At 40.2% G+C, this 16,979-nt stretch overlaps 1 protein-coding gene across 3 annotated transcripts in view; it reads right to left on the bottom strand.

Moving 5' to 3' along the window:
- The window catches only part of DSCAML1 (DS cell adhesion molecule like 1), a 395,567-nt gene that overhangs the window by 268,680 nt on the left and 109,908 nt on the right, over positions 1-16,979 (bottom strand). For all 3 annotated transcript variants that reach the window (XM_040325465.1, XM_040325463.1, XM_040325464.1), the window contains exon 3: positions 15,149-15,295. In XM_040325465.1, coding sequence (XP_040181399.1) covers positions 15,149-15,295 — 147 coding nt within the window. The remainder of the gene's footprint in view (positions 1-15,148; positions 15,296-16,979) is intronic.

Raw genomic sequence — 16,979 nt, 5'->3', positions numbered from 1 at the left:
GGCCCCGTACAAACGTCCGAGAAACTCGACGGGCAAAACACATCATTTTGCTCGTCGAGTTCCTTGTGAAGCCGCCGAGGATCTCGGCGAGCCAAGTTTCCTCATTGACTAACGAGGAAATAGAGAACATGTTCTCTATTTGGCCCGACGAGATCCTCGTCGGTTTCCTCGGCCGAAAGTGTACAGACGACCGGGTTTCTCGGCAGAATACGGCTCCGACCGAGTTTCTGGCTGAATTCTGCCGAGAAACTCGGTCGTGTGTACGGGGCCTTAGAGAGATTTCCCATCACTTATGGTCTGAAGCAGTGACCCAGACAGCAACACCAATGGGGTCTAGCCTTCCCCTTTTTCGTAAAAAAAATTTTGGGCTGTACATACACTTGATGGGTGTATATATTGATGAATCCTATGTGTTTTGAAGTATATTAATAATAACCAAATACTAAACTGTACAAAATATAATTCAAAGATGATCAAAATCTAGAATGAAGAAATAGAGTTGACCAACAAAATCAGTTTTATAAAAGTAGGAAGAAGGGGAGGATCAGAGAAGACAGGAACAAACAGCCTTTTTACACAATGCAGAAGATTACCCCCTTAGGTTCCACAGTGAGTATAACAAGCACGCTTTACTACATATACAGACTGCACTGTTCTGGGTTAAGTAACACTTTAACTTAAAACCAATCATGAAATTACGAAAAAGTCACTATTTCATTGTACCAAAATGTCATGTAAGATCCATTTTAAATTGCATAAGTAAATCCAAATGCATGCAAAAATTTTTACTGTATCCTAAAGTATAATCACCACAATGTGGTATTAAAAAAAAAAAAAAGATTCTATCTGCTGTATACAATATATCAATAACAAATATATTGGTCTTTGCACAGTAGGACCTTGGGAATGCTTAAGTCCTCCTACATGTGCTTCCATAGTACATTCCTTAGTGCCAACAGGAGAGGTGTGCTGGACCCACATTCTGGGAACTAAACAAAGTGGTTTGCTGTGTGTTGCACTGGAGCTCCATAATTAATTGAGGATGCAAATCTCTTTACCGTAATGCAGCGTACACACGATTAGGCTTTTGCCCGGCCAAAAGCACGTCGGAATTCTGACAGAATTCCATCGGCGTAAAATAGAACATGTTCTATATTTCAACTCCGATGGAATTCATCGGAATTTCGATGGAATTTCTCCAATGAGGCATACACACGGTCGGAATTTCCTATGGAAAAAGTCCGTCACCTTTTTCCATCCAAAATTCCGACCGTGTGTACGCGGCATTACAGGTGCTTTGCAGGATTTGCAGGATGCCCTCCTACATTCCCAACTGGAACAGGCTGCAGACCCTTGAGTAATGGCCTCACAATGTATTAACATACTGTGTTTTATAACAGAGCACAGTCACAAACCACAGACCATACAGTAAGATCCTAATTCACACGCATGTTGTTTATTATTTCCTACTACTCACACGTTTTCCCTAGTGACCCTAGTAACCTGTATGTATGGCATATAGTTCTACTGCAAGCACAAACAATAAGAATATTGCATAAATGTATTCTGAGACATAGAAGCTGCTCAAACTGACAAGATCAGCCAGTGAATGGCCTGTCTTTTAAATACCATTGAGCTCTTTGGACACCTTGTGAACAATTATTATAAAAAAAGGCGATATTTCAGGGTTTCTCAACTAGGGATCCATGGAACCCTAGGGTTCCTCCAGAGGCTTCTAGGGGGTTTCTTGAGCTAGGGGTTCCCATGGACACCATTAATCTTTTTAGTTATCTGTAAGGAGAAAATGTATCCAAATGATCACAAGTGTTAAGCCCTGTACACGCGATCGGTTTGTCCGATGAAAACAGACCGATGGACTGTTTTCATCGGAAAAAACGATCGTGTGTGGGCCCCATCGGTTTGTTTTCCATCGGTGAAAAAAAATAGAACATGTTTTAAATTTTTCCTATGGATAGAAAACCAATAGAAAAAAACGATCGTCTGTGTGGAAGTCAATCAGTCAAAAATCCATGCATGCTCAGAAACAAGTCGACGCATGCTCGGAAGCATTGAACTTCATTTTTCTCAGCACATCGTAGTGTTTTATGTCACCGCGTTTTGGCGCGGTCAGGTTTTTTACTGATGGTGTTTAGGCAAGACTGATGAAAGTCAGCTTCATTGGATATCCGACGAAAAAATCTATCGGATTAGATTCCATCAAATATCCGATTGTGTGTACAAGGCTTAAGGAGCGTTCTTCATGCTATCACACTAATGTATCCTGAGTTGTGGTAATTTTTAGCATGGGTTCCCTGGGACCAGAAAGTTATTTCAAGGGTTCCTCTGTGTTGGAAAGGTTAAGAAAGCCTTCTATAAAGGCTTTTTTTGTGGCAGACATTATATCGCTTTTCCTAGCTGAGAGTTAACACAAGGAATGTCTGGTGTGCATAAGTGATTGTCATTGACTGTCTATGGCCAACCTAAAGATACTATTTCTCTAGAAGGTATAAAGTTAAGGTTCCTACAGACTTCATGACCCCGCACCCCTACCGAGGGAGCGAGGTCATAGAGCAAATTGGAGCAAATTGGATCATGCTTTGCTGTTTTTTTTTTGCCTTCCTCTGGATCAACTGTGGATATAGGATTGTGTATATAACATTGTATGTTTTTTTTATTTTTATTGGTTGAACTAGGTGGACTTATGTCTTTTTTCATGTAACTATGCCACAAATTCAGGAAAACTTCATATATGGCAATATGTCATTCTGAAAAGCAGAGCTCCCATGGTTCCTCATGGTGTTAAGGGGTACTTACCCCTCCTGCACATTCCTGTTGGCTAGTGAGGCATCCCATACTAGTGACTGGCCAATAGAGATATAGGGGATGGGACTTAGCAGCAAACACTTACATCACCCAGAAATGTTGGATCTTTGCCTGTTAGTGCGGTCCTCCATTCAGCAATATCTGAAGGCTTTTTTAAACTGCTACAGGTATGAACAACCACTTTTAAGTATTTTTTTTTCTAGAGACCCTGGGGTTGATTTACTATAGGTAAATTCATTTTGCAAAGGAATTCACCCCAGAGCTTAGGCCACTGTCACACTGCAGTGCTGCAATTTGGCCAGTGGGGGTGCAGTGTAGTGTACCTGTGGCTTTCATGCAGGTTACCCACAAATCTCCATAGACTCTGAAAGTGTACCAAAGTTCTGCATGCCACATCTTTGGTGTTCTTTCAGAAAACATGGCAAAACATATTAGAAAGTCTACAGGAAACTGCAGTTAACCCGCATGAATATAGTGAGTGGGAACACTGTGCTGCATCCGCACTGCAGTGTGAAAGAGATCTTAGTGAATATGGTGTAGCTTCACTTTGCAAAGAATACAGAATAACGTGTAGGAAAATACAACAGCATTTTCACTTGCACCTGAATAGATGATGGAAGTCAGCAGTGCTTCACCTCATTTACTAAGTTCTGGGGCAAATTCCCTTGTAAAGTGAACAGCCTATTTGCTTTTAGTGAATCAACATCAGAGTACCTTTAAAACGTGGAGTGTTACCTAAAGATTCTAAGGCTTTTACAAAGAGTAGTACAGAACATGGTAGCTACACAAGCATACCAGACACGCACTGCTAGAAGTTACTAGGGTAAAGACTATGCTTTTAGGCCCCTTTTCACACTGGGGCGGTGGGTGCGTCGGTGGTAAAGCGTCGCTAATTTAAGCTGCGCTTTACCGTCAATTTCGCAATGCTATTCGGCCGCTGGTGGGCGCTTTTATCTCTCCCGTTAGCAGCCGAGAAAGGGTTAAAACCAAGCAGTGCTTTGCCGGCGGTATAGCCGCGGTGCCCATTCATTTCATTGGGCAGGAGAAGTGGAAGAGCAGTATACACACCGCTCCTTCACCGCTCCAAATATGCTGCCAGCAGGACTTTTTTTACCGTCCTGCTAGCACACCGCTCCAGTGTGAAAGCCGTTGGGGCTTTCACTCACATTGGAGAAACAGCAGCAGCTCTTTCAGGGCGCTTTGCAGGCGCTATTTTTAGTGTTATAGCGCCTGCAAAGCGCCCCAGTGTGAAAAGGGTCTAATGCCGCGTACACACCATCACTTTATGTGATGAAAAAAAATGACGTTTTTAAAAACGTCACTTTAATTGACTGTGTGTATGGGAAAACGTCGTTTTATGTCTTGTAAAAAACGACCAAAAAAAATTGAAGCATGCTTTAATTTTATGTGTCGTTTTTCAAAAGTGCACTTTTTACTTCACAGAAATTGACCGTGTGTAGCAAAAAACTTCGTTTTCTAAGACGTTTTTTCATCCACGCATGCCCAGAAACAAGCTTCAATGGAAAAACGTGGTGGAACGTAACCTCACTTTGCAAGATCATTGTGAGAAAACGATGGTGTGTAGGCAACTTCGTCTTTGAAAATTGAAGTTTCAAAAACGTCGTTTTTTACTTCACAGAAAGTGTCGTTTTTTTTCATCACATAAAGTGATGGTGTGTACGGGGCATTACACTAATTCAAAGAGTATAAAAAAAAATAAGGTAAACATTCAGAGGAGGTCTACTTGCCAGCTTTAAAGGAGGTCCTGTGCTCTCATGGCCAGCCCCTATCAATATGAAAATATAAGTGCATGTCTCTGAATGGAAGACCAGGTTGATACAGAGATAAGAAAAAAAAAGAAACTATGACATTTAAGCATAAAATGAGATCATGGTAAGTGTAAGCATAAAAGGAGATCATGGAAAGTGTAAGTATAAAAGGAGATCATGGAAAGTGTAAGTATAAAAGGAGATCATGGTAAATGTCCACGGCTGACAAAAGCAAACCAGTTTACATGGATGGAATTGGACTCTGAACCTTAGTCAGTGCTGCTATATTTCTCAAAATGTTGCATGGGATGACCACAAATATTTGTGAATGCTTACTCATTAGGCAAAATTGGAAATAAGTAGCAACAATAAGAAAACCGCGAAGAAAACAATAAGGTTTGTATAAATGATAAAAATAAATAGGTAGATTCAGGTAGGGGGCGCGCTAATTTGCGGCGGCGTAGCCTAGCGTGTTTACACTACGCCGCCTTAAGTAAGAGAGGCAAGTACATGATTCTAAAAGCACTTACCTCCTTACTTAGGGCGGCGTAGTGTAAACGCGGCGGGCGTAAAGGCGCCTAATTCAAATGGGTTGGAGGGGGGCGTGTTTAATGGTAATGAGGCTTGACCTCACGTTTTTGACGTTTTTGGCTACTGCGCATGCGCCGGTGGCCTACATTCCCCAGTGCGCATTGCGGCTAAGTACGCCGTACGGGCCTATTGATTTAGACGTGGACATAAACAACGTAAATCCCGATTTGCGGACGACTTACGTAAACGACGTAAAAATTTTGAATTTCGAGGCGGGAACGGCGGCCATACTTGACATTACTATTCCACTAGGGCCTAGCTCTAACTTTACGCGACCTATCTCTTACGTAAACGGCATAAAAGTACTGCGTCGGCCTGGCGTACGTTCGTGAATCGGCGTATCCCCTCATTTACATATTCTACACCGACCGCAATGGAAGCGCCACCTAGCGGCCATCCAAAATATTGCAATCTAAGATAGGACGGCGCAAGCCGTCGTATCTTAGATATGTTTAAGCGTATCTCTGTTTGAGCGTACGCTTAAACATAGGTCGGCTTAGATTCTGAGTTAGGTCGGCTTATCTACTGATAAGCCGGCCTAACTCTTATTGAATCTACCTAAAAGTGTTAAAATGTATTGGCCTATACAGTAGAGCAATGCTCTTTCCTCATTCATTCTTTATTGGCCTTTTTTTAGCCTTGTCCACTTTTTTCCTTTACCCATTCTTTTTTCACTCTCTCTGATCTTCTATCTGCATGCATACAGTAGTGTCTGGGAACATTCTCCATCAATCACAGCCTATACTTGGTGCCACTTTTCCTGCTTTGTTTGTTCCCTGCTCTCCTGTCATCTCTTCTTTTCTTATCCCTTCGTCTCTCTCCCTCATTTTCATGCACGGCTCATAACTTCATCTGAATATCTGAATTAACGCAGAAAATGAAAACAACTCGCACCTTCCCTTTCCGTTTCCATGGTGATGAGATAAAAATCACGCCAGGCCTCACGGGGAAGATTGCTATGTGCCTGATATTCCTCCCCACAGCCCCAATACTCCTCTAGCCCCAAACTCCAACAGCAGAGAAACTGGAGGGTCAAAGGGGGTCACTACATGAAAGAACAGCCTGTTATCTTGTATTCTCTTTTTAGGAATCTTATGAGATAAACAGAGGATATAGAAAATAATTAGCCACCGGTGTAAATCATATTTAAAGCTGAATTATGCAAATATATTAACTACATTGACAGATTTATCTCTAAACACAAAAGCAATTTCATTGAAATGTGACGGATTCTGCTATGAACTGAAGTATATCGCGATCCCAAAGTTTACAGCCACTTAAACACATGAAATGGATGATGTCCAAGCCTAAAGCCTCGTACACACGGTCGGTTTTCCCAACGGGAAAACTGCGAGGAGAGCTTTTGGCTGGGAATCCCAGACGTGTGTATGCTCCTCGCTGGACTCGGGAACTTTTCTTAGTTATGATACACTGAAATGATAATGGAGTGACAGAAGAGTAAGACAAATATCCGAAAAGGAACAGGCAACTCCGTTCTGTACTTGAACCTTAATAATGACCTCTATATAATACTAATCATTTTTGCCCTGTCTTAGTAAAGACTCTGGTAACTTGAGTGTAATATATAAACATACTATACTTGTTTCTTTGCCCATCCAGCATAGCACTTGTCTTCAGCTGACCTGCTCTTTGTAATGCTTGTCCTGAGGTTTCTTGTCAAACTTTGGTGTTGACACTTTTTTCTTCAGTTGACATTTCTCCAAAAACAAGACAAGCACTGGATGTTCTCATCAATGCCGAAGTGGTAAAAATAGTCCCTACCACCCTCTTATGGGTTTGGGCCATGGTCTTATGTATTTGCCTATTTTTATAAATAGTTAGTTCTAGTTCATTTATCGTATACTTGCGTTTTAGGAGGCTTGATTGACAAAGTAAAATACAGTAGTACCATTTCACTTAAAGGGGCTGTAAACCCTCATGTTTTTTCACCTTAACTTCTGACAATGACCGGCCCCCTAGCCCCCCCATTTTACTCACCTGAGCCCATTTGTTCTCTTGGCGGAGACGCACGGTAACTCTCTCCCTGGGGTTCTCTGCTCTTGATTGGATAGCTTGATAGCAGTGCAGACATTGGCTCCCTCTGCTGTCAATCAAATCCAATGACACGGCACTGGGGGGGCAGAACCGAGTCCGATATTCTGTGTCTATGGATGCAAATGCTGGATTCGGGAATGTGCCCGCATGGTAACCCCTAGGGACAACGCTTCTCCTAGGGGGTTTATCGATGCGAGGAGGAGCCGCGAGATCCATTGGGGACCCCAGAAGAGAAGGATCGGGGCCACACTGTGGAAAACTAACTGCACAGTGGAGGTAAGTATGATATGTTTGTTATTTTAAAAAAATAAAAAAACAAGGGTTTACAATCACTTTAAACAGTACTATGGGGTTGATTTACTAGAGACTGGAGAGTACAAACTCTGATGCAGCTCTTCATAGAAACTATTTTTTTTTTTTTGTCAATCTTATTTTTTTTATAATTTTTATTAAAGTTTAACAATAAAAGGTATAACAATCTTGGTTTTTACAGTACAGTACCACTGTGTTTATTACCTAAGGCCTGTTCCCAATCCAAGGCCCTGGCATATGTTCCACCCACTGGGATGAAACAGCTCCCCAGCCATCTACCGGGGGAGTCTGGCTCCCCCCATCCAGCGGGTGTCTCCCTCCATTACCCAGGTCAGCAATGGTCCACCGAGGGTGGGCACGAGAAACGTTACAACAAATAAAATAGAAATTGAGACCCAACAACTGGGAATTTTTAAGCCTAAATTTTTTGTCAATCTTAACCAAACAAGCTGAAGCGAGAAGCTGATTGGCTACCATGCACAACTGCACCATATTTTGCACTCTTCAATTTTAGTAAATCAACCCCATTGTTTGGTATATACACCTTTTTTCTTTCTTATATTTATCATCTGCAATACTGCAAAGTCAATGAGCCTATGGGTGATTTTTTTTACAGTAATGCTGTCTAATAATATCTTTGTAATTTTTTTTCCAATTACTACAGACAATTGCTACCATCACATTTATGAGCAGTATCACTCACTGAGAACAAGATCTGCACGATTAATTGCGATCTCGATTCACCCCCCCCCCCCCCCCCCGATCTCCAGGACAAATGACCCGCGATTTTTGGGTGCGGCCATAGGAAAGTCCCCGACTTCGGCCTAGCTCCGGAGCGGCGGCCATCTTGGTACACCCATAGGCGGCTGTCTCGTAGGAAGTGACGTTTCGGTGCCGCCATCTTGCTCCACCACACACTCATGCACAGTAATGATAGTGAGAAGGGGGCAAGCGGACATCTTGTTACACCCAACAGTTCTTTTCAACACAAAACAGAGCTTATGTGGTTAAATACAGTATATGTAAATCTGACAGACTGTTTACATGTTAAATTTTAAAAGCAGCAGCAAACCTTACATGCTTGCTAATGTGACAGAACACCTCTGATTTTCACATTTAGTTAAATGTGAAAATCAGAGCTGTTCTTTCACATTAGCAACAATGTATGGTCAGCAGGTTTGCTGCGGCTTTTAAAATGTAACATGTAAACAGTTCGTATTTAACCACATAAGATCCGTTTTGTGTTGAAAATAACTTTAAATAAATACAATTTTGAGAATCGTGATCTTCATTTTATACAAAAGAATCGTGATTCTCATTTTTCCCAGAATCGTGCAGCTCTACTGAGTACACCTATTTATTAATACAGTTTTTGGTGGTGGTTAGGCAGATTTATGAAAGTAAAAAATATTATGTAATTAAAATAAGAATACAATAGTGCAACACAATTACCCAATTTTAACTGTTGATTCTGGTTTGTAACTACTGGTGAAAAGGAAGAGATATAGAGTATAATTGAATATACATTTATAAAGTCTGTTATATATGTTTTCATTATAACTGTTTCTTTCTATCATTAGAAAATACATTCCTATGTATAAAAAACGATCTACCTCCAGATTTCAATGATGCGGTCCTTCTGCCATGGTAGCTGATTAATTTCTCCAAAACAAATCATTACATACCTATCTACCTATTGGAACATACATATTATGCATTGTACTGGTTCTTGGATCGACCTTGTGGACTTTCTCTTTGACTCACTACTTTTTTCTTCTCTTTACTCACCTTCTTTTCATTTTATTTACGTAGTTCTTCACTACAATAAGTCTAATTTGTTATATAACAACCCATGTGTATAACATGGCGGTAGTTTAGATATAATTTATGTTACTGTAGTTATGAATATAATACTACCCACCGGCTATCTAGATAGTGAAGAACTAATTAATTATGTTTAGATATGTTATGTTATTTATCTATTAAATGCGTAATCAATAAAAACTTTTGACAAGGAAAATACATTCCTACGACCCTGCCTGGGACTGGGTGCTTACAAAACAAGGAATTTCATATCCTGGCACATCCAGACTAATTGGAATCTACCAATGGAAAGAGATTTGCTTTGTATGGAACTGGCCAATAATTTTAATAAACAGGCTCCTACCAACACAAAGACACAAATGAAGTACAGTTTTAGTGAGTCAGTACCTCTGCATTGCTCTTCTAATGTAAACAATTACTTCCTTATTAGAGGTATTGCACACAACTGAGCAAATCTGCACCTCTTTTTAGCCAACAGGCCTTAATTGATGGAGATGGCCTCTTATCATTTACTGTACATTTTGTAAAGATTTGAAATTCCTACCAGCGGGTGCCAAGAATGCCAGTTCATACATAGAATGCACCTAGGGGTCCTTTGCAACGAGACAGTTTGTGAATTCTGCTCAGCTACCTCTCTGCTTTCACTTACTTCACATTGCAGTTAATGAGCTCCTCTGCATCTTTTCCCAGGGGAACAAGATTAACTGCTTCTCCTCTCTACCTCACACCCCTCCGCAACAATCAGTTCTTACACTGTTTCCTCTATCACCAACCCACAATCATCTCCTGCTCTAACTTCTTCCTCCCCAGCAATATACATTTTTTTCTCTGTCCCTCAACCATGTTTAGACCCCATCTACCTTTCCACCCAATGGTCCATGTTCAGATTATGCTAAGCAACCTCTATATCCTGGCTAGGACAAGATCTTACTGCCTTTTCTCTCCCTCACTCGTCCATGTCTCCGTTCTTTTGTTTAGTTACCCCTGTCCTTCATTAGCTCTAAGGCCTTGTACACACGACCGAGTTTTTCGGCAAAAACCAGCAAGAAGCTTGCTGGGTTTTTTTTTTTGCCGAGGAAACCGGTCGTGTGTACACTTTTCGACGAGGATCTCGTCGGGCCAAAAAGAAAGCATGTCTTCTTTTTCCTCGACGGGAATGGCAAAATTTGGCTCGCCGAGACCCTCGGCGGCTTCACAAGGAACTCGACGAGCAAAACGATGTGTTTCGCCCGTCGAGTTCCTCGGACGTGTGTACGAGGCTTTAGGCTATCTCCTCAATCTTCCCCTTGTTCGTGATGTTCTACTTCTGTTTTCTCTCAATCTTCTGTTAACTTGATCATACTCTACATCATATTTTCTTCCCATGTCAGCTTCTACTCTGCTCATCTAAATGTTCTAAGATTAACCGCTGCTCCTCCTTCCCCTCCATGGTGTGCCATGATCATTTTCACTCTGTCGCCTCTACATTCTTCTAGTTTACACCCATGTGTCAATCTACCTCTTCTATCTTTTGCCTCACCTTTAAGATCATATAGGTCACCATTCAACCTCCTCTTTTCTCTCTCCTAGTCCATGATAGGCTTCCACTCTTCCCTTTCTCCCAATAGTCTGCAAACAGATCACTCCCTGCCTTATGTAACCCCCATTTCCACAATTAGTTTACACTTAGCTTCCCCCCATGATTAGTTCTTTGTTAAATTATAAAATGTTCAACATTGGGCCGTAATGTGTACCAATGCATGATGAACCACTAGAGACCAAAATTCAGCTTGAATTAACTGGTTTATGAACAGGCACACAACAGTTACGTGTTCAACCCCAGATGGTCAGAAATTTTGGGCTGGCCATAACTTTGATGAAAAGACAATACTACTACAATGTGAATCACAAGGTATGGTGAGGTATGGGAACAGTTATACCAAAACACATCAAAGGCTGGTTAAGACTGGTAATCATGTAGTATGAATATCCAAAATAACAAAGTCTTTGAATGTATTCACCGACATTGATGAAAGCTTTTCATTCATCTTATAATACAATAAACCCTTAACACTTGCAGTTGACAGATCTATGCCAAAGTTGATTTGTTTTATTATATTCCCACACATATTAATTAAGTGCAGTGAGAAATGATTGCTCTGCCTAGCTACTTACTCAAGACAGCACAATCTCAAATAGAATAACAGGAAAATATGAGCAGCACCCAGTTCTCAAATTAGGTGACAGCTCAAAGGATATCATAAAGCAGGGCCAGTGGAACACCATGCATGCGCATACAGTATATTTTTACTTTGTGTTGGTTGCTGATCTCTTTCTCTCTCTCTCTCTCTCTCTCTCTCTATATATATATATATATAGATAGATAGATAGATAGATAGATAGATAGATAGATAGATAGATAGATAGATAGATAGATAGATAGATAGATAGATTGGAGAAAGAGAGAGAGAGAGAGATATCTTTTTTTAAAACCACATTTAAATAAACTCAGTTTAACCAGTATTCTACTTTAGCAATACACAGATCAGCTAGTTTACTGTATAGTTTTAAAATGAAAAGTTCTAGGCCATTTATCCTTTTTTGCACCCTTCTCGCCCTCAGATCATTTACTTATCTACAGAATTTCTGCTCTAAGAACTTTGCTGTCAACCTGTCTGGTGCCTAAATCTTCAAAAAAAATCTTTAACTTACAGTAATAGAGCAGGACTACACATACCTCTGTAGATGCAGGCATTGTTGAGCAGCTCATCCTCAAAGTTCACAGCACTAATCCCTAAAGCCCTGTACACACGATCGGTCCATCCGATGAGAACGGTCTGATGGACCGTTGTCATAGGTTAACCGATGAAGCTGACTGATGGCCAGTCGTGCCTACACACCATCGGTTAAAAAAACAATCGTGTCAGAACGCGGTGACAAAAAACATAACGACGTGCTGAAAAAAACGAAGTTCAATGCTTCCAAGCATGCGTCGACTTGATTCTGAGCATGCGTGGATTTTTAACCGATGGTTGCACCTACTAACGATCTTTTTTTTTCTATCGGTTAGGAATCCATAGGTTAAATTTAAAACAAGTTGGCTTTTTTTTAACCGATGGATAAATAACCGATGGCGCCCACACATGATCGGTTTGGACCAATGAAAATGGACCATCAGACCGTTCTCATCGGTTTAACCGATCGTGTGTACGCGGCCTAAGCAGCTCAGCTCACCCTGCTCTCCATTCCCAGCAGTGACTCAAGCAGCCTTCCAGCGTTCTAATTTGTCATCTAAAAATAATAGAAATTCTGGGAAGAGGGAGCAGAGTAAGCTGAGCTGTTAAGAGAGCCAACATCATGGTCGCATCTATTGCGAATCTGAGGATGAGTCTCTCTACTGTTCCTGCAGCTACATACATCAATATGGGCTTGTTTTAAAGCTATTTTCTTTTGAGTGTTAAGAATAATTTTAATGTATTTTAGTCTATAGCTTGGCAGATGGTTCACTTTATTTGGTAATGAGAGGTATAGAATGCAAAGCAAATGCACTCATTGCTTTTACTGACCACCTATCCTCTTGCTGAATGTAATTCTAATGTTCAACATATGCTGGTACAGTCTTCTTCAGCAGGAAGACCTTATAGTATCTGAACATGAAGACCTTATAGTATTGATACACATCAAATAGGCTTCTATGTACACAAACAGTTGTCAACCTATCTACATTTGACGAGAAATATGGCAAATAATGTTAACATTGTAGTTATTTCTGATCAAAGACAATCAACTTAGGAAGAAAGTTGGTTAACTATCAAAGATATTCATGCAACAGTTGTAAAAAAAAAAAGACAAAACATCCTGGAAAGCTCCATATTTAGCACTCAAGCAGAAAAGAATAATAACATAGTGAAGCTGAAAAGGAATATATAATTATGTTTAATGCAGAATATTATTTTCCTGAAAAAAATAAAAATATCCAAAACTTTTCTCAAAAGTTGATGAAAAGACTTCACATATACAACATTGTTAACATATTTATGGGTAAATCATCATTCCCCACACATACACATAGAGAGTGTGTATATATATATATATATATATATATATATATATATATATATATATATATATATTAGCTATACACATTAGATTACACTGATAGACTTAGCCCCCTAAATAAATTTGGAGCCCAACTCTGGGAAAAGTAAACATCCCCCCACTGCAGTGAATACATGTTTACTTTTCCTGGCGTTCAGCTTAAAAAAAGGCAACCTTGAAGAAAATTCCTTTCCTTCCTTTTGTACATTGATAACAACAGTTTAACGCTTTCAGCGCTGACCTCAATTGATACACCTGGGTAGGGCCCGAAACAACTATGAAATTAATCGATTACAATTTTCATAATCGATTAATCGGCCAGTAACATAATGGGGTTAAAAAAAACTAAAATTAGCCCTTTATAGTACAAAAAAGCAAATCGCTACTGTAAATATTACTTTCACTGTCCCATAGTAAAAAAAATGTAACCCCTTACAGTAGCGATTATTTTCTCTTTTTGTACTTATTTTTGTTTTTTTAACCCCATTATGTTACTAAACATCTCAGGCCTGGGTTCACACCTTTTTGGTGCTTTTTGCAGAAACACTACAGTTCATTTACATGTTTTCCTATGGGACACGTTCACATCCATGCTTTTTTTTTCAGCTGCTGCGTATTTGGAAAGGTCAAGGACTTTCTAACACAAAACGGTGCTATTTTTTTTTTTTTTGGTTCAATATACTTCAATGGAGAAGCTGCAGAAAAGCATGTAATGTGTTTTTGCGGCAATTTGTGTTTTGTAATCTGCCCAACAACAAATTGGCCCCAAAAAAATTTAAAATGCAATTTTTTTTTTCTAAGGCTTTGTACACACGACCGAGAAACTCGACGGGCGAAACACATCGTTTTCCTTGTCGAGTTCCTTGTTAGGCTGTCGAGTAACTCGACAAGCCAATTTTCTCCATTCCCGTCAAGGAAATAGAGAACATGCTCTGTTTTTGGCTCGTTGAGTTTCTCGACAGTTTCCTCGACGAAAATGTACACAAGACCGGATTCCTCGGCAAAAAAAAGCTCCCAGCAAGTTTCTTGCTGGTTTTTGCCGAGAAACTCGGTCGTGTGTACGAGGCCTAAGGCTATTATCCGATTAATCGAAACAATAATCGGCCAACTAAGTTAGTTGCAGCCCTAAACTTGGGTCATTGCTGAGACCCATAGAAAGCAATTGTTTTCTATGTGCCCCATTCACATTGCAATGCTGGTGTGATATGTGGTGCGGTGAGCTGCAGTAAAATACAGCATGTCTACATTCTTTCACGGCGCACAGGATGGTACCGCATGTCACTGCACAGTAGCACAACAAACCACGCATCACACTGCCCCCTGGAGGAGCCAGCAAGCTCCAACACTGATGCTTCAATTTACTGTATGGGCTAGTGTGAACCTTGCCTCAGTCAGATTTTTTTTCATTTTCAGTGAAATAAAAAAATACTCAAAACAAAGCTTTTGTGAATGAAAAACATAAATAATACTTTGGTGACTTTCTTTTCACCTCTGTAGAAACAGCAACACTAAATAGAAAAAATTGCCCAGGATGGCTTTACAAATAGAGAGAACTGTCACAATCAATATTTCTGCTGAAGAAAATGGCAATACATCAATTATGTTGGGCTGTAAATAGGCCATCGAATATGTTTTACAGGTCTAGCAAAGCACTATTGTGCAAGAATAACATTGCAATACACAGAAGGGTGACATACCTGATATGAGGGACACGGTGTCCTTCTCCCAGGACACCACACTGACATACTCCTGCACAGAGGGCTGAGTGAGGCACTTGAATACAGCAGCACTGCCACGCATGGCGCTCTGATCTTCCACCCGCACTGTGTACGGCTCCCTGAAAACTAGAACATAAATGGCGGTAAGTAAATACTGCAGGCAGATGCTACTTGTGCTAAAGACATTCAAAAAGATAATAGTGACGCTTAAAAAGTGCATCTAAATTTAAAATTTTTTTGTAGTTTTGGAAAAAGTGGAGAAAGATTAGAACATTGGACAGGTTTTTTTTTTTTTTTATCGATTATTTTTTTTTTTTTGCTGTGTCCCATTAGGAGGATTTCTCTTCACTACCTGCCTTAGAGACACAACAGGAAGTGAGAGTGAATCTCTCTAATGTGCGGGAAAATCTCCTCTAGGACAGCTGCCACCGGAACAAGCGGCCCTGTTGGAAGATGTCAAACGAAGATGAAACGGAGGTCCATAAAAAAGTTGAATAACTGTTTAGGAGGGCTGCATTTGTGCTGCAGTGGTTTGTACCTAATTCAATTCAACATATAACACAATGCAACTCCTCATTTATTCACAATAATAAACACAAATGCAATATTTGTTACTATGTTTTATTTTTGATAAATGCTCCCTGCTTTTTTTTTCCGGTGTCTTTTTGGATTTACTACTCTTAACTTCCCATTCCTAGAACACAACAGGAAGTGACAGGAAATTTCTCAAAATTAGAGATTTTTATTCTATTCTATTCACATTATTTATATTATTATTATTTTTTTTGGCGGATTTCCTATCTCTTTCTGTGATGTGGCAATGGTCACCAAGACAAAAAAAAAGAGGGTTTTTTTCCCCCAAGAGGGGTGCCAACAGCAATAGACAAAGGTTTACAGGGGTTTCAACACTCTCACCACCCAATACAAAAAAAAAAGATTTTGACTTTAGACACATATTAGGTTGTGAACTGCAACACTAAGTAGGGAAGCCTTGGTCTTTAAATAAACTGGGGTCTCAATTAGGGCCATGAAGAAGCAATGAAAGGGCCAAATGAGGCCCACAAGACACCAGCTTGACACACCTGTTACAGAGCTTTAAAAACAGAAAAATACAGTACATATCAGAACAATATAGGGACATTGGTCACATGCGGTATTCAACCACTTCAGCTGAAGCTGTCCATGGTGCTGAATCCTGTTTTGCTGAACAAAGCTACCATACTTCAAGGCAATTTCTTTAATACAGTCTGCAGGTACTTTGCTCTGTGACTTTTTAAAATTTGACAATAACCACACATAACTAGGGATGAGCTGAACACCCCCCCCCCCCCCGTTCGGTTCCAGAACCTTCGAACGGACCGAAAGTTTGCGCGAACATTTAAAACCCCATTGACGTCTATGGGACTCGAACGTTCCCTACACATAACCAAAAAAATATATATGCAGAAGATATGCAGAATGGAGCTCTGCCTATATAAACAAGGCAAAGCTCTGTTCTAACAGGGGGTAAGTGCTGGATCCTGTGTCCCTGCAAAGGGAATAAAATACATCACATTCTTTCGAATCGCAGCTTACACAGTACACATAAACACTGGCTAGGCACACAGTTAACCCTAGATGTTTAACCCCTTCCCAGCCAGTGAAATTAGTACCGTGACTGTATATTTTTAGCACTGATCACTGGTTCCCACAAAATTTCAAAAGTGTCAGTTAGTATCCAACTGTCCGCAGCAATATTGCAGTCCTGCTATAAGTTGCTGATCGCTGCCATTACCAGTATATTAAAAAAAATACAGTATATATATATATA

This window comes from Rana temporaria, chromosome 10 (genome assembly GCF_905171775.1).
Source record: "Rana temporaria chromosome 10, aRanTem1.1, whole genome shotgun sequence".
In the NCBI taxonomy this organism is placed as follows: Eukaryota; Metazoa; Chordata; class Amphibia; order Anura; family Ranidae; genus Rana; species Rana temporaria.
The sequence above is the reverse complement of the archived record's forward strand: the minus strand, read 5'-3'. Positions and strand labels throughout refer to the sequence as shown.